We start from the raw sequence: 18842 nt of genomic DNA on the forward strand, positions 1-18842 counted from the left end.
TTGTTACATTGCACAACCTTCAATGTATGTCATAATTACGTACAATTCTGGCCAATTAGTTCAATGAGCCAGGCAGCCCAAACTGTTGCATATACCCTGACTCTGCGTGCAATGAACTTGATTAGTAGTTATAACTAGTGAGTATGATTGATTGTTTTTTATAAGATAAGTTTAATGCTAGCTAGCAATTTACCTTGGCTTCTGCATTTGCATAATAGGCAGGCTACTCGTGGAGTGCAATGGTTAGAGCGTTGGACTAGTTAACTGTGCAGTTGCAAGATTGGAACCCCTGAGCTGACAAGGTGAAAATCTGTCGTTCTGCCCCTGAACAAGGCAGTTAACCCACAGTTCCTAGGCAGTCATTGAAAATAAGAATGTGTTCTTAACTGACTTAAATAATAATAATCGGAAATCGGTGCCCAGAAATACAGATTTCCGATTGTTATGAAAACTTGAAATCGGCCCTAATTAATCGGCCATTCCGATTAATCGGTCGACCTCTAATATGCATGTGTTCAAACACCTGCACGGCATCAGCCTCAGGCAAACCGGCATTAGTTGTAAAAACACTGCCACTTGGTGTCATTCAAATGTACTTTTTATTGTTTTATTTTGACTTTATTTGTTTTAAATTTGACCATTCTATCTCCCACACAGCAACTCTACTCCCACTTGTCTCCAATTCCACATACCAAACCTCAACTTCCCTCAGCCCATCCCATCAGCCCATCCCATCTATCTCTGCTGGCCACTCACTTTGGGTTTCTACACTACACATCTTTCAAATATGCTGTGATGTTTAATGTACAATTTCAATCTGTCTAATCGAATAGAATCCAAACATTGTGAGTTGAAGATAAATACTTTTACTAAGAGTATTAGTAATTGACTGACCCGGTCTCTCCAGATCTCCTAACAGTACTATCTCTAGGGTCAATTTTAGATCAATGCTATGCATTGTCAGCCATTCCTGAACCCGAGACCAGAAACAGGCTACCTGAGGGCAATAGCAAAATAAATGGTCTATTGATTCTGTATCCTCACAACAAAATCTGCAGTGTTTCAATGATTTTATGCCCCAAATATTCAACATTTTGTTGGTGGCAAGAATTCTATATAATAATTTTAGCTGAAAAGAACAAAGTCTTGAATCTTGCGTTGTTTTATATATCAACTTATAGATCCTGTACCATGGAATCGGTACATCAAAAATCTCTTCCCAACTATTTTGCAATCTGTATGGCACAGTTGTCAACATTCTGGTCCTCAAATGAAACTGGTATACTTTCCTATTTATGCTATTTTGAATTCCTCCGCCAGTTTTGATCCTTTACATTTGGCAGACAGACCAGTTCCCTATCTCCTGCTGCCACCTGCCTCCTCCATTTTTGGGGTAATGCTGTAATCAATTGGTTGTATTCTTGGATTGAGCAGACATTTCTGTACAATTCTGATAACTCCATGAAGGACATAACTCTACCATTCTAATTTACAATATCATTTAATAACAAAATACCCTTTTCAAACATCTTTCCCATAAATACAGGTATTTTATCAACCAGCACATTTGAGTTCAGCCATAATATTTGATGTAATATTTGTCCTATCTCTTCAGGGGGGTGAAATCAAACTTGTAGCCAGCTCTGCAATGCTTGTTTGAAAAAGAGAGACTTTGAAAAAAAGTATAATTTTCAATCAATCAAAAATGAGACATGGCAATCTGCAAAAAGGTCATTTTTAAACAATGGATGAGCATTTCTTAGTAATCTACCTGAGAACCATTTAGGGTTCAAATAAAACGTTTGAATGAGAAGCTTTTAGAGAGCGGTTTAGTTATTTTATATTTAATAATCTTAACCCACCCTATTCATTATATAGATGTGCACGTTTTATTTTGTCTGGTTTAGCTTCCCAGATAAAGCAAAATATTTTTTGCTCATATGATTTGAAAAATGAATCATCAGGAGTAGGCAGTGCCATAAGTGAGTAAACTGAGATGACTGAGGAGTTTATCAGGGAAATTTTTCCATAAATAGACAGGTACAGTGCCTTGCGAAAGTATTCGGCCCCCTTGAACTTTGCGACCTTTTGCCACATTTCAGGCTTCAAACATAAAGATATAAAACTGTATTTTTTTGTGAAGAATCAACAACAAGTGGGACACAATCATGAAGTGGAACGACATTTATTGGATATTTCAAACTTTTTTAACAAATCAAAAACTGAAAAATTTGGTGTGCAAAATTATTCAGCCCCCTTAAGTTAATACTTTGTAGCGCCACCTTTTGCTGCGATTACAGCTGTAAGTCGCTTGCGGTATGTCTCTATCAGTTTTGCACATCGAGAGACTGACATTATTTCCCATTCCTCCTTGCAAAACAGCTCGAGCTCAGTGAGGTTGGATGGAGAGCATTTGTGAACAGCAGTTTTCAGTTCTTTCCACAGATTCTCGATTGGATTCAGGTCTGGACTTTGACTTGGCCATTCTAACACCTGGATATGTTTATTTTTGAACCATTCCATTGTAGATTTTGCTTTATGTTTTGGATCATTGTCTTGTTGGAAGACAAATCTCCGTCCCAGTCTCAGGTCTTTTGCAGACTCCATCAGGTTTTCTTCCAGAATGGTCCTGTATTTGGCTCCATCCATCTTCCCATCAATTTTAACCATCTTCCCTGTCCCTGCTGAAGAAAAGCAGGCCCAAACCATGATGCTGCCACCACCATGTTTGACAGTGGGGATAGGGTGTTCAGGGTGATGAGCTGTGTTGCTTTTACGCCAAACATAACGTTTTGCATTGTTGCCAAAAAGTTCAATTTTGGTTTCATCTGACCAGAGCACCTTCTTCCACATGTTTGGTGTGTCTCCCAGGTGGCTTGTGGCAAACTTTAAACAACACTTTTTATGCATATCTTTAAGAAATGGCTTTCTTCTTGCCACTCTTCCATAAAGGCCAGATTTGTGCAATATACGACTGATTGTTGTCCTATGGACAGAGTCTCCCACCTCAGCTGTAGATCTCTGCAGTTCATCCAGAGTGATCATGGGCCTCTTGGCTGCATCTCTGATCAGTCTTCTCCTTGTATGAGCAGAAAGATTAGAGGGACGGCCAGGTCTTGGTAGATATGCAGTGGTCTGATACTCCTTCCATTTCAATATTATCGCTTGCACAGTGCTCCTTGGGATGTTTAAAGCTTGGGAAATCTTTTTGTATCCAAATTCGGCTTTAAACTTCTTCACAACAGTATCTCGGACCTGCCTGGTGTGTTCCTTGTTCTTCATGATGCTCTCTGCGCTTTTGACGGACCTCTGAGACAATCACAGTGCAGGTGCATTTATACGGAGACATGATTACACACAGGTGGATTGTATTTATCATCATTAGTCATTTAGGTCAACATTGGATCATTCAGAGATCCTCACTGAACTTCTGGAGAGACTTTGCTGCACTGAAAGTAAAGGGGCTGAATAATTTTGCACGCCCAATTTTTCAGTTTTTGATTTGTTAAAAAAGTTTGAAATATCCAATAAATGTCGTTCCACTTCATGATTGTGTCCCACTTGTTGTTGATTCTTCACAAAAAAATACAGTTTTATATCTTTATGTTTGAAGCCTGAAATGTGGCAAAAGGTCGCAAAGTTCAAGGGGGCTGAATACTTTCGCAAGGCACTGTATTTACCTCTCCATTACCTCTAGCATTTCGATGGCCACAACGAATAGGTATGGTGACTGCGGGAAGTAGCCATTATTTACTATTTTGCACCTGGTGTTGCTGTACATTATTTTTACCCATTTTACAAGAAAATTAACAAAATTTAAAAATCCAGTTATTTATAAATATAATCTATTCCTAGTTTAGCAACTGCGTTTTCAAAATCCGCTATAAACACCATTCCTGGCTTCTTATGCGTTTCATGCTGTTCTATTATTTCTAGTAATTGTCGTATATTATCTCAATGTATCGTCCATGTAAAAAAACCTGTCTGATCAGGATGAACAGTACCGGTAAAACCCTTTTAATTCTGAGTGCTATGCATTTTGCTAGTATTTTTGCATCACAACTTTGAAGTGTAAGGGGCCTCCAGTTTTTTTTTTAGATAGAATGGGTGTTTATAATTGCCATCGGTCTTGTTTTAATAATAGAGAAATCAGATCTTCCTGCTTAGTGCCTGACAGACTACCATTTCTATAGGAGTAGCTAAAACAATCTAACAATGGAGCTTTTAGTATATCAAAAAATACTTGCTATACCTCTACTGGTATGCCATCAAACCCTGGGGTTTTTCCAGACTGAAAATATTTAATAGCTTCAGTTGTTCCTCTGTAATTTGGCCTTCGCACTGATCCATTTTTTATATTATTTGGAATGAATTCCTTTCCATAATCTTCATTCAGTGGAAAAGGATGAGACGGAAAAGAGATCATCTGCCTTAAATAATTTGCTTCCTCTTTTAAAATATCATCAAAACAATTTTTGTTAGCGTTCCTGTATTGGCGATTCAGGGAGAATTTTGTGCATTTTTCTCCACATTCCATCCAGTTTGCTTTATTTTTGTAATAGATTACATAAGATCGTTCTTGAATAAGTTCCTCAAGTTATTTTTGTTTTTCCTCTAACTTATTTTGTATCATTTTTATTGCAATCTACCTGTACTACTAGTTCATGGATTTCCCTTGTTAGTCTTGTCTCTTTAGACAGAAACTGATTTTTTATTATTGATGAATATTGAATTGAATGACCCCTGAAGGTACATTTAAATGTATCCCAAACAATAAGGGGATTTTCTGAACCTATATTATACTGGAAAAGTTCAGTTATAAATGATTTTGTCTTAGTTAAAAATAAGTTGTCCTCCAGTAAACTTTGATTACATTTCTAATATCCCCGTCCACGTGGAAAATCTATGGGAGTTATGTGAATGCCAATTATATGATGATCCGATCGCATTCTGTCTCCTATTAAAACATTTAAAACTTTTGATTCAAGAGAGAAAGAGACAAGAAAGTAGTCTAGACAACTAGCTTGATTAAGTCTCCTCCATGTATATCTCACTAGGTCGGGTTTTTTTAGTCTCCAAATATCCACAATGTGTCCATAATATTTGTGATTTCCTTAAGGGCACGGTGATAGTTTGTTGAGCGATTACCTTTACGGTCCATTGAGGTACTTAACACTGTTATAGTCCTACCATAATGATTAGATCATTTGTTGCCCTTAAGTTCAATAAATTGGTATAAATGTTTTCGAAGAAGTGTGGATCATCCTGATTTGAACCATATAGATTAATGAGCCAAATCTCTTTCGTCCACTTTCATATTCAAAAGGATCTACTTTCCTTGTGAATCATTCCTGAGTATTTGCACATTCAGATCCAAATTTTTGTTAATTAATATCATCACACCCTTTGAGTTCCTTTGTCCATGACAGAAAATTATTTCACCACCCATTCCTTTTTCCATGCAACTTCATCTAAGGATGTAGAGTGAGTTTCCTGTAAACAGTATATGTTAAATTCCTTTTCTTTTAGCGATGTAAAGACTGACCTACTTTTTTTATAATCTGCTAAACCATTATTTATAACTGGCTATACTTATTTCACCCCTTACCATAACTAGATACTATTCTCAGTCTAAACTGACCATAATTAGTGCTTGTAAAGTTACTGCCATCAGAGGTATTGTGAAGGTCAAAACTAGAGCTTTCAAATGTCTGATATTTATAATTCAAGAAATAGGTTCTAGCGATATTTGTTTTATTCCCTTGCCTGTTTGCCTGTGAGCCAATGCCACAGATGTTAGAACATTGAGACAAGATATTATGTGTGTAGCAAATCTGAGTAGGTTGATGTGTATGATATTGGATGTGATATAGTGTGTGTACGATGTCTGTATAAGAGTAAGACTGTAATGTGTGATGTCAAAATAATAACTCTGGCAATTTACATGGTTGAGTGTCTATGTGTGTAACATGTAGTGCGTAAAGCCTTAATATTCATGATAATTGTAATCCATATCGTATCACCATCATAGTTGCATCATAATTACCTTTAACATAATTGAAAAACACATCCCAGCATTTCCATAGCAATTGATGTTTCACATGATTATGGACAAGACCTTGCATTACTCTAGAGACGGCTTCACTACAGTACAAATGTATTCCGTATAATATGTTATTATTCCCCAATGCCCCTATTCTGATATCTCCCCCTTGCTTGTTGTAAACATACAGTATATAAACTTGTAGACAAATACATACAAAAGATAGACAAATAATAAACACATTAAATTATAAAACAGTTCTCGACAATAGAGAGAAAAGTGAGAGAAGAGAGCGAGATCAAGTGTGTGTGTGTGTGTATGTATAAGTCCATATGTGTAAGCAAGCATGTAATTGAGTACGTTTGTGTTCATATCCACTTCATAATGTTCAGATATTTTTACAGTTCCCGTACCTTCTTTTTTTTGTAACCAGAAGTCCCTGTAGAATTTAGTACAGCCACGGTGTTTTATGGAGCTGTCTCGGAATAGCTGTCCATCTATAAAGAGTTTGTCCACAATGATAAAGGCACGCTTACCATTCTTCCTTTGTTGTCTTTGTACCAGATACAGTCTCTTACGTTCGTTTATCTCCCTTGGAAATTGGTCATTGAGACCGAATTTGGTCCCTTAAATGAAATGCTAGGCAGAAAGTAGTGGTGCAACGAATCGCAAAACTCATGGTTCGGATCGGATCACAGTTTTGAGTCACGGATCGGATAATTTTTTTGGATCAGCAAAGAAAGAAATGAGACAAATATAACTTTGCTTTCCATTTATTACTGAAATAACACTTAAAGCAAGGAACTTTTCAATGTTTAAATAAAATTTTAAAATAAAATATTAAATTCTCAATTAAATTAAAGTGCAATATGAGGCATGATACAGTCTTCCTTTGAACAATAGTGAATGAAAAAATTGCCTGTGTCAACATCATCAAAAAAAGTAAAGAAAGAAAGCAGAGCTTAAATTCATTTTTTTTTTAAAGATGAGGATGTCTACATTGTCTAGACCTCTTTGCAGTCACTATGTCCCCTGTCATAGAGAACACCCTCTCGCTAGGTACTGAAGAGCCAGGCACAGCCAGGTAGCATCTTGCCAGCAATGGCAATGTGAGGGTATTATTGCTTTTCCACTATGCCAGTGGACCACCATCCATTGGAATGCTGCTTGTTGCCTTGTAGGATGCCACCTCCTCGTTGATGGTGTTGGCAAACGTTTTCCTGTGTCCTTGCTCGCAAAGGTCTCTCCGAAAAGCTCCTTCATGGCCAAATTATTTTGTGGAGGAGATGCCTCTGAGTCTGCTCCTGTCGGCTCTGTGGCTTGACCCTGCAGAGAAAATGACATGATCTATTAAACTAATTATTTATTTTCATATTTCATCGAACAATAATTGTGGCAATAACATTTAATAAAAGCCATTATTATTCCAAATCAAAAATGGATGATTCTAATAGCAATAGAATAGACTAAGATTAGACAGTATATTTATTATTTAAGTAATTCACTCATATTTTTTTTTTTACCTCTTCAGTGGCCACAATCTCAGTTGTGAGATCACTGTTTGTCCTCCGGCGTAGGGCTGGGTCTAGGTTAGACATCTCTAGTGCCATGGATTGTAGAATCCTTGTTTTCAGAGGTAGGATCATGGACACAGACGGTGCAGTTTCAGTGCTTAATTTTGATATTTTCCTGTTCATTAAGATCGGGTGCGCGAGCGTGGCTCAAGCACTTTCACCATCATTTTAAACCCTTTGTTTTCCACAACAGAGTATGGCCTCAAGTCTGCAGTGATAAACATCTCAATAAATTTGGTGATGGCTATAGCAAAGGGCTGCTTAAATAAGTTGTATCTTGGCTGAGTTGGCTCCCGTCACTGACACTCCAGGGTGATGACACTTTAAAAATGTGGCCATGCTCGATGTTTTTCCATGATCATACGGCCTTCTTGTGGCACAATGCCTACTGTGTTGGTGTTGTCCACAACCCTTCTTTCGTCATAAAATTTGACCGGGAAGCCAAAATGCTCCCATTTGTGAGACTTAAATGAAGCGGGAGGCTTTTCCAGTTCTTCACCTCCTCTGCTAGCCATGGCTGTGTCACTGCTCTTTTGTCCTTGCTTTTTGCAACGCAAGCATCCAGGATTGATTCGTTGGGATTCAACATGCCCCGTTCACGTGGACAGTACAAACAACTGCATTCTTCACATAATCAAATCAACCTTAAGGCTTTGGAGTAAACACAGGACATATCTGTCTTGTCTTTATCTTTTCACTGCAACTCTGCATTGAGATAGAGGGAATTATTACTTCAAAAAGTAACTGCGGCAGTAAAACTGTATTTCACACTATGATGGTTAAACTTTGCAATTGATCCACGGTTTACATGCGTGCCGAACTGTGGGGGCTGATCTGTACGGATCAGGGATCAACTACGGCAGTTACACCATGAGCAAAAGGCAAACTCAGATCCATCATTCATTGATTCAGATGGCTCATTCATTACAAAACCCACTTATATTGCCAATGACTTTAATGATTTTTTCATTGGCAAGATTTGGAAACTTATGCATGACATACCAGCAACAAATGCTGACACTACACATGGCCATGCTATAACAGCTTAAATTACGAAAGACAAGCATTGGGGCGGCAGGGTAGCCTAGTGGTTAGACCGTTGGACTAGTAACCAAAAGGTTGCAAGTTGAAATCCCCGAGCTGACAAGGTACAAATCTGTCGCTCTGCCCCTGAACAAGGCAGTTAACCCACTGTTCATAGGCCGTCATTGAAAATAAGAATTTGTTCTTAACTGACTTGCCTAGTTAAATAAAGGTATTTAAAAAAAATAATGAATTCTGTAAAGTGTGTCTGGAAGCCGTGAAAAAAAGACAAGCCACCAGGGTCTGACAACTTGGATGGAAGAATACTGAGAATAATAGCAGCTGATATTGCCACTTCAATTTGCCATTTCTTCAATCTAAGCCTATTAGTGTGTTCCCTCAGGCCTGGAGGGAAGCAAAAGTAATTCCACTAGCCAAGAAAAGTAAAGCCCTCTTTACTGGCTCAAATAGCTGACCAATCAGCATGTTACCAACCCTCAGTACACTTTTAGAAAAAATAGTGTTTGACCAGATACAATGCTATTTTACTGTAAACAAATTGACAACAGACTTTCAGCACGCTTACAAGGATGGACATTCAACAAGCACGGTACATACACACGGCTGAGAAATTGGTGATAAAAAGATTGTGGGAGATGTTTTGTTAGACTTCAGTGAGGCTATCGATCATAGTCTGCTGATGGAAAAATGTGTTATTGCGTTACACCCCCTGCTATATTGTGGATAAAGAGTTACCTGTCTAACAGAACACAGATGGTGTTCTTTAATGGCAGCCTCTCCAACATAATCCAGATGGAATTCCCCAGGGCAGCTGTCTAGGCACTTACTTTCTCCAATCTTTACTAATGACATGCCACACTTAATGTGTTGTGGAATGTGTTATGAAATGTAATGTCCTGTAATAATACAAATGTGTAACTGTCTTAATGTTGCTGGACCCCAGGAATGGGGATCCTTAATAAATACAAATACAAATCGTTACTTAATTTTGCTTCTGGTCAGTTTCCTTGTTGGCAGGCTATTCAGCTAAGTTGTTACAGGTGTCTTCAGTTATTTTCCAAATGTTTCCTTTATTCATTGAATTTCTCTATGCCTGTGCTGTACAGTTAGCAAAGCACTTAATTATTTCTTCAGAATATCTGAACTTTATCACAAAATATATCAGGTTCAGCTTTGGTAATTCAAAAATGCAATTTCAGCTCTGTACGTTCCAAAAAGGAAACTGAATTTTACAAAACCTAAGTTCTCTTATTGTCTTGAGACCAGACAGTAACCTACCTCAGTGTCTTATTGGTCAAGATGTATTGTACAGTGCATTCAGGAAGTATTAAGACCCCTTAACTTTTTCCACATTTTGTTACTTTACAGCCTTTATTCAAAAATGTGTTATTGTTTTTTTCCCCTCATCAGTCACACACTACCCCATAATGACAAACTTTTTTTTTACAATTTACCCTTTACTCAGTCCTTGGTTGAAGAATATTTGGCAGCGATTGAGTCTTCTTGGGTATGACTCTACAAGCTTGGCAAACCTGCATTTGGGGAGTTTCTACCATTTTTCTCTCCTGGTCCTCTCAAGCTCTATCAGGTTGGATGGGGAGTGTTGCTGCACAGCTATTTTCATGTCTCTCCAGAGAGGATCTAGTTTGGGCTCTGGCTGGACCACTCAAGGACATTCAGAGACTTGTCCCGAAGCTCCTACTGTGTTGTCTTGGCTGTGTGCTTAGGGTCGTTGTCCTGTTGGAAGATGAACCTTTACCCCAGTCTGAGGTCCTGAGTGTTCTGGAGCAGGTATCAAGTATCTCTCTGTACTTTGCTCCGGTCATCTTTCCCTCTATCCTGACTAGTCTACCAGTCCCTGCCGCTGAAAAAATTACACTGGCCAAATCCAGACAACGCTGGGTCAATTGTGCACCACCATATGGGACTCCCAATCACGGCCGGTTGGGTTACAGCCTGGATTCAAACCAGATTGTCTGTTGTGACACCTCAAGCACTGAGATGCAGTGCCATAGACCACTGCGCCACTCGGGAGTTAACACTTGGTGGAAGCACCTTTGGCAGCCCTTACAGCTGTGAATCATTTTGAATAAGATTCTCAACTCTTAGGGCAACATGTCACAAAGCGGTGTACATATACCAGCCTAAAACCCCAAAGAGCAAGCAAAGCAGATGCGGATGCACGTTAAATTTGGTTCAGAATCATTGAAGGACAGCAATATTAAAACCTTGTCTCTTTCAATACAGAGGATCAACAACATTGTATTCACTCCACATTTCTGGTAAACATTATCATTGGGAGAAAGAAGAGGGGTATAAAGAGGTAGAGAGAGAGAGAGAGACAGAGGGGTCAAAGAGAGAGATGGAGAGGAGGATTAAAGAATAGAGGTAGAAAGAGAGGGGATGGAGAGTGAGATAATGAGGGTGAAAGAAGTGGAGAGAGAGAGAACTGACAGACGGTAATGCAATTGACTTACAGTTGAAGTCGGAAGTTTACATACACCTTAGCCAAATACATTTAAACTCAGTTTTTCACAATTCCTGTCTTTTAATCCTAGTAAAAAGTCCCTGTCTTCGGTCAGTTAGGATCACTACTTTATTTAAAGAATGTGAAAGGGTCAAAATAATAGTAGAGAGAATGAATTATTTCAGCTTTTATTTCTTTCATCACATTCCCAGTGGGTCAGAAGTTTACATACACTCAATTAGTATTTGGTAGCATTGCCTTTAAATTGTTTAACTTGGGTCAAACGTTTCAGGTAGCCTTCCACAAGCTTCCCACAATAAGTTGGGGGAATTTTTTTTTCTCCTCCTGACAGAGCTGGTGTAACTGAGTCAGGTTTATAGGCCTCCTTGCTCACACATGCTTTTTCAGTTCTGCCCACACATTTTCTATAGGATTGAGGTCAGGGGTTTGATGGCACTCCAATACCTTGACTTTGTTGTCCTTAAGCCATTTTGCCACAACTTTGGAAGTATGGTTGTGGTCATTGTCCATTTGGAAGACCCATTTGTGACCAAGCTTTAACTGATGTCTTGAGATGTTGCTTCAATATATCCACATAATTTCCTTCCACATGATACCATCTATTTTGTGAAGTGCACCAGTCCCTCCTGCAGCAAAGCACCCCCACAACATGATGCGGCCACGCCCGTGCTTGAGATGGTGTTCTTCAGCTTGCAAGCCTCCCCCTTTTTCCTCCAAACATAAAGATGGTCATTACGGCCAAACAGTTCTATTTCTGCTTCATCAGACCAGAGGATATTTCTCCAAAAAGTATGATCTTTGTCCCCATGTGCAGTTTCAAACCGTGTTACCTTCAGGCATGTTACCTTCTTGGAAGAACTAAGTAGATGTCCTAACCGGCTTGCCAAAACTATGGTTTGTTAACAAGAAATTTGTGGAGTGGTTGAAAAACGAGGTTGGAGTCATTAACTCGTTTTTCAACCGCTCCACAAATTTCTTGTTAACAAACTATAGTTTTGGCATGTCAGTTAGGACATCTACTTTGTGCATGATACAAGTAATTTTTCCAACAATTGTTTTCAGACAGATTATTTCACTTATAATTCACTACCACAATTCCAGTAGGTCAGAAGTTTACATACACTAAGTTGACTGTGCCTTTAAACAGCTTGGAAAATTCAAGAAAATGATGGCTTTAGAAGCTTCTGGTAGGCTAATTGACATAATTTGAGTCAATTGGAGGTGTACCTGTGGATGTATTTCAAGGCCTACCTTCAAACTATGTGCCTCTTTGCTTGACATCATGGGAAAGTCAAAAGAAATCAGCCAAGACCTAAAACAAAATTGTGTAGCACTCCACAAGCACTGGGGTGGCAGCATCATGTTGTGGGGGTGCTTTGCTGCAGGAGGGACTGGTGCACTTCACAAAGTAGATGGTATCGTGTGGAAGGAAATTATGTGGATATATTGAAGCAACCTCTCAAGACATCAGTCAGGAAGTTAAAGCTTGGTCGCAAATAGGCCTTCCAAATGGACAATGACCCCAAGCATACTTCCAAAGTTGTGGCAGAATGACCTAAGGACAATAAAGTCAAGGTATTGGAGTTGACATCACACAGCCCTGACCTCAATCCTATAGAAGATTTGTGGGCAGAACTGAAAAAGTTCAACAATTTAAAGGTAATGCTACCACATAGTAATTGAGTGTTTTATAAACTGAAAAAGCATGTGCGAGCAAGGAGGCCTACAAACCTGACTCAGGTTTGACAAGACAAGCTCTGTCAGGAGGAATGGGCCAAACTTTACCCAACTTATTGTGGGAAGCTTGTGGAAGGCAAACTGAAACGTTGACCCAATGCTACCAAATACTGATTGAGTGTATGTTAACTTCTGACTAAGTGGGAATGTGATGAAATAAATAAATGCTGAAATAAATCATTCTCTAGTATTATTCTGGCATTTCACATTCTTAAAATAAAGTGGTGATCCTAACTGACCTAAGATGGGGAATTCTTACTCGGATTAAACGTTGGGAATTGTGAAAAACCGAGTTTAAATGTATTTGTCCAAGGTGTATGTAAACTTCCGACTTCAACTGTATGTACATAAAAATAACACAAAAAAACAGTCTATTTTACAATTGTATTTTTTGTTTTTAACTCTTGTCCTTCCTCTACCCTCAACCTCTCCCATATATGTATGATGTTCTTCCGGTTTGATTTGCCATGTCTTTTATGCTGTGCTTTTTTCAAAAAAGTTATTGACCTGTGTGTTTTACAAACACAGTATGTTTTACATTAGTTATCTTGTCATTAGCTGTTAGTCCTAGCCTTCAGCTCCATTCAACCCCTCCCATCAATCTCTTAACACCATCCACATTGGCTTTCTATTTGCCATTTATTTTTCAACTGTTCTGTGATGTTTCACAACATTTCCGAACCTTTCTATTTTCATTTGTTCCTACAGATTGTAAATTGAAAATAAACGTTTTTGCTAAAAGTATTATATTATTGATCGATTGACTATGACTTTTCAGACCACCCAGTAGTGATAACAAATTATCTAATGATTCTGCCTCTTTGCAGCAAAATCTGCAGAGCTGGGAAGGTTGTATCCCCCATAAAAATAGCATTCTATTGTTTGCAAGAATTTTGTACAATAATTTAATTGTAAAATAATAGCTTTTGAATCCGGCGTCGTTTTGTGTGTCTTTTCATAAACCATGTGCCATGGAATCGGTACGTCAGAAATCTCTTCCCAAATATTTTGCAGTCTATATGGCACGGCTGTCAATTTGTTGGTCCTAAAATGAAACTGGTATACTTTTTTTTAATCACAATTTTCTTTAACCAATTATGGTCTTTAATGCAGGGTCGACAGACAATGTATTCACTTAGGCAGCAAATGTGAAGACTTTGCAAGGGGAGTGTAGCCTTCACTTGGCACTGCACCTCTGCAGGTGGTAGTTGTTAATGTTTCCTTACACTAGATGGCGCTATAATTCAAGTAAATGTTAACAAGTGGTTGCACTTACTTTATAAATGTAGCCTTTTGTCAGAATTTTATTAGCAAGTTATATCGCATTACAACAGTCAATCAGAAAATGTAATGATTTTGTCACAGTATAATTGAATATATTAAATATCCACCACTTCATTCAGGGTCATTTTCATTTGTCTTTTCACAGCCTGAAAAACTAGCAATTTTGCACACACACTGTATTATTGCAGTAGCATGCACTCCCATTGCAATGAACAAACACTAGTTATATGTGTTGGTCTACAGGTTTAGGCTCTGGGCAGTGGACAACACAGGCCGTCGCTCCAGCCCAAGTGAGGTCACCATCAAGACCCCCTGCCCTGCTGTGGATGATGTCAAAGCACAAGGTGGGCATTCTCATGCATGGATGAACACTTTCAGTATCTGTATTTTGGTTTTCAGACTAATATTCTAACAGTAGTTACTAATCTGAAAACGTGTAGACGCACGTGTCTTGTCTCCACATACAGTACTGAGATTAGATTTGTGTTGTTACAGAGATTGCAGACAAGATCTACAACCTGTTCAATGGTTACACAAGTGGCAAGGAGCAGCAGACGGCCTACAATACGCTGATGGATCTGGGATCTCCCACCCTACACCGTGTGCTCTACCACTACAACCAGCGTTATGAGAGCTTCGGAGAGTTCACCTGGAGATGCGAGGATGAACTGGGGCCTAGGTATCTATACTCTGTCTCTGTTTCTCTCTCTCTTTGTCCAAGAATATCAAGGCATATTGTTTAGGAAAGCACAACTACTGCCCAACCAACTGTCTAGTAGCGTCACAATCCATCCACACCTTGGTGGTGAAACTTGTGTTCGTTGTGTTTCAAACACAGACTGGTTTATAATAGATTCCAAGTACAGGGTTTGATTGTAGACGTAGTTTGTGTAAATTAGGTAAAGTGGAAATTCATTCAAACTGATTGGAGCAAATTCTACCTTTGAAATCTCTGTCCATTTACCACAAGCAGGAAGGCCCCCTAACCCCTTACTGGTTGCTCAGTGCAGGTGCATTACTACAGTGCCTTGCAAAATTATTCACCCTCTTGGCGTTTTTCCAATTTTGTTTCATTACAACCTGTAATTTAAATAGATTTTTATTTGGATTTCATGTAATGGACATACACAAAATAGTCCAAATTGATGAAGTGAAAATGAAAAAAATAACTTGTTTTAAAAAATAGTGCGTGCATGTGTATTCACGCCCTTTGCTATGAAGCCCCTAAATAAGATCTGGTGCAACCAAGTACCTTCAGAAGTCACATAATTAGTTATAAAGTCCACCTGTGTGCAATCTTAAGTGTCACATGATCTCAGTGTACACCTGTTCTGAAAGGCCCAAGAGTCTGCAACACCACTAAGCAAGGAGGACCACCAAGCAAGCGGCACTATGAAGGCCAAGGAGCTCTCCAAACAGGTCAGGAACAAAGTTGTGGAGAAGTACAGATCAGGGTTGAGTTATAAAAAAAGATCATTAACTTTGAACATCCCAAGGAGCTGCATTAAATCCATTATTAAAACGTGGAAAGAATAACAACAAACCTGCCACGAGAGGGCCGCCAACCAAAACTCACGGACCAGGCAAGGAGGACATTAATCAGAGAGGCAACAAAGAGACCAAAGATAACCCTGAAGGAGCTGCAAAGCTCCACAGCGGAGACTGGAGTATCTGTCCATTGGACCACTAAGTCATACAATCCAGAGCTGGGCTTTACGGAAGTGTGGCCAAAAACATAAAAACATAAGCAAACACATTTGGTGTTTGACAAAAGGCATGTGGGAGACTCCCCAAACATAGGGAAGAAGGTACTCTGGTCAGATGAGACTAAAATGAAGGAAAATGCTATGTCTGACGCAAACCCAACACCTCTCCTCTCATCACCCTGAGAACACCATCCCCACAGTGAAGCATGGTGGTGGCAGCATCATGCTGTGAGGATGTTTTTCATCGGCAGGGACTGAGAAACTTGTCAGAATTGAAAGAAGGATTAATGATGCTAAATACAAGGAACATGGCTTGAGGGAAACCTGTTTCAGTCGTTCAAAGATTTGAGAATGGGTCGGAGGCTCACCTTCCAGCAGGACAATGACCCTAAGCATACTGCTAAAGCAACACTTGAGTGGTTTAAGGGGAAACATTTAAATGTCTTGGAATGGCCTAGTCAAAGCCCAGACCTCAATCCAATTGAGAATCTGTGGTATGACTTAAAGATTGCTGTACACCAGCAGAACCCATCCAACTTGAAGTAGCTGGAGCAGTTTTGCCTTGAAGAATGGGCAAAAATCCCAGTGGCTAAATGTGCCAAGCTTATAGAGACATACCCCAAGAGACTTGCAGCTGTAATTGCTGCAAAAGGTCCCAAAGTATTGACTTTGGGGGGGTGAATAGTTATGCACGCTCAAGTTCTGTTATTTTGTCTTATTTCTTGTTTGTTTCACAATTAAACATATTGTGCATCTTCAAATGATACAAACCACCCAGGTTATAAGGCAACAAAATAGGAAAAATGCCAAGGGGGTGAATACTTTCGCAAGCCACTGTATAATGTGAAATTATAGCTAAATGTTTTAGAAACAGAGCCATGTGTCTGATATAAAATGTCAGCGTACAGCTGCCTGTAGATGCACGGTGAAGCAGGTGAAACTGATTAAGATGTCTTTGACTCCGAGATTCCAAATCAGGGCCTTAGCTTCAAATTAAAGGTTGTTTTAATGCCATATTGAGCCCATATTAGAAGGGTTGATGTAATTGGTTTGCTTCTGAAGTGTTCAATTAAAATACACTTACATTAACAGCCCCACATTTTCAGAGGGATGATTCCCATCAAGAATGCACTGACATTAGATGAAACCAAAGTAAGTGCATTTGAGGTGAGGTGTCGGAGACTATAAACATGGGTTTAGATTAACCTAGTAATCAATTGGACATTATCTCGCTAAACACCGTTATAGTGTTATGGAGGGTGGCTACCTTTTTAGTTACGTCATACTGTAAGACTATTTTCCATGTTGTTCTAATGTGTTGTGATTGTGTAAGCCTGCTGTCTCAGGAAATGTGTTATAGGCATTATTGAAAAGATGTATTTGTAATATATTCTTAAATGTAAATTAGAATAATTTGAAAAGACATGGTTTGCATTGGACCTTATGTGTTGGGTGCACTGCCCTTGTAGCGTTGTTGGAGAACCCCCATCACTTGTTTACTTGTTCTGTACTCTCTACCATTTCTATAAGGAACAATTTACCACTTGAATCAAAGCAATGAGATGCTCCCTTCCACACACAACAATACAAAGCCGACAACATCGCCTGTACCTGGGCTTGTCTCCAGAAATGACATTCCTTGTTATGAAATCCTCAAATTCACTGGGGTTTCCCTGTCACAAACAATGTGAACCATTGTAAATGCAATTTTCATTAGCTAGTCAAAATACAAATAATAGTCACCCACTCTGCCCCTGACTAAATTAAAACTTGTTTCAGCAGAGTAAACAATATGTTAAAATAAATGGATCTATCTTTATAAAGCAGGGGAAATATTCCTCTCCCAGCTTTTGTACATATCATATCTCACTGACAAGTTAGGTTGGCCCCTGTCAGAGAACATTTTTGTTGCTCTTTCCTGCAACATCGCGTGATGTTCATGCCAAACATAAACGTACAAAGTCTGTCTCCCGAGCCCGACACTTCTCTCCGTGTCCTGATCTTGTCATCGCTACAGGACTACCCATTACTAAAGGCATGGGGCTGGTTGTTGACTTAGAAATGATAGATGTTGGCTTGGTAGGAGAAAATCCTATCTTGAACATTTCACTCCCCCTCTGTCTCCTTTCCTGTACAGCCCAATAACTGACAGTTATTCTTATGACACATCCTAATCAGGCAATTTCCTGCGATGCTAAGTATTGTTATGGTTGGATTTCTGTTGATGACATGATAAGTGGAGCTCATGTTTTTGTGATTTAACATTTTTTTGGTTAAAAAGGGTCTAATTTAATCAAGACTGTTTAGAAGATATAGGGATTTTCCTCAGACATTATTCTACCACAATTACTCTTCCATTATCTCAATTTGCAGATTAGGACTGGACTGTCCTACCAACAAATATACTCCATATCTGGTTGTTAGTTATGGACAACAATACATGTACTGTACCACTAAAGTCCAACAGTTTACTTGCATGCAAGACATGAAATTGCGTGCATTCATATTGAATTTCCATGTACATGGACAATAAACTTATCAGATTGTATAACAACGTGTACCACAGAGACAGACTCATCATAGTGGTGCTTTCCTAGCATCATTGATGCTCTTTTGAACCAGTCCTTGGTCTCTGTGACTGGCTGTCTGAGGAATGCAGCTGATTGTTTCCTCTCCGACCAGTGAAAAGCAGTGTCGAGTCAAGGAGATTTGAAATAGGGGCCCTGGCAGAGTGGGAGAGCTCCAAAATGTACCCTGGAAATGTGAGGCCATTTTCCACTTCTATACATGCTGGGATTTATGGTGACAACCGTTGCTATTTGGAGCCCAAAACCTTTTCTTGAAAAATTAAAGCATAACAAACCGCAAGATTTTTGTTTTAAGCAAATAAACATCTAAATTCCTTAAACCACTGAAATGTGTCAAGATATTAGAAACATAAATACATTTAGAAAAATTATAGAAAT

The 18842-nt window shown here is 38.9% G+C and overlaps 1 protein-coding gene across 18 annotated transcripts in view; it reads left to right on the top strand.

Moving 5' to 3' along the window:
- LOC110530308 (astrotactin-1) overlaps window positions 1-18842 on the top strand; it is a 270605-nt gene that overhangs the window by 246786 nt on the left and 4977 nt on the right. For all 18 annotated transcript variants that reach the window (XM_036985941.2, XM_090182267.1, XM_021613237.3 and 15 more), the window contains 2 exons: window positions 14414-14514; window positions 14666-14849. In XM_036985941.2, the coding sequence (XP_036841836.2) occupies window positions 14414-14514; window positions 14666-14849 (285 nt within the window). The remainder of the gene's footprint in view (window positions 1-14413; window positions 14515-14665; window positions 14850-18842) is intronic.

This window comes from Oncorhynchus mykiss, chromosome 8 (genome assembly GCF_057628025.1).
Source record: "Oncorhynchus mykiss isolate SJ-2025 chromosome 8, ASM5762802v1, whole genome shotgun sequence".
Classification (NCBI taxonomy): Eukaryota; Metazoa; Chordata; class Actinopteri; order Salmoniformes; family Salmonidae; genus Oncorhynchus; species Oncorhynchus mykiss.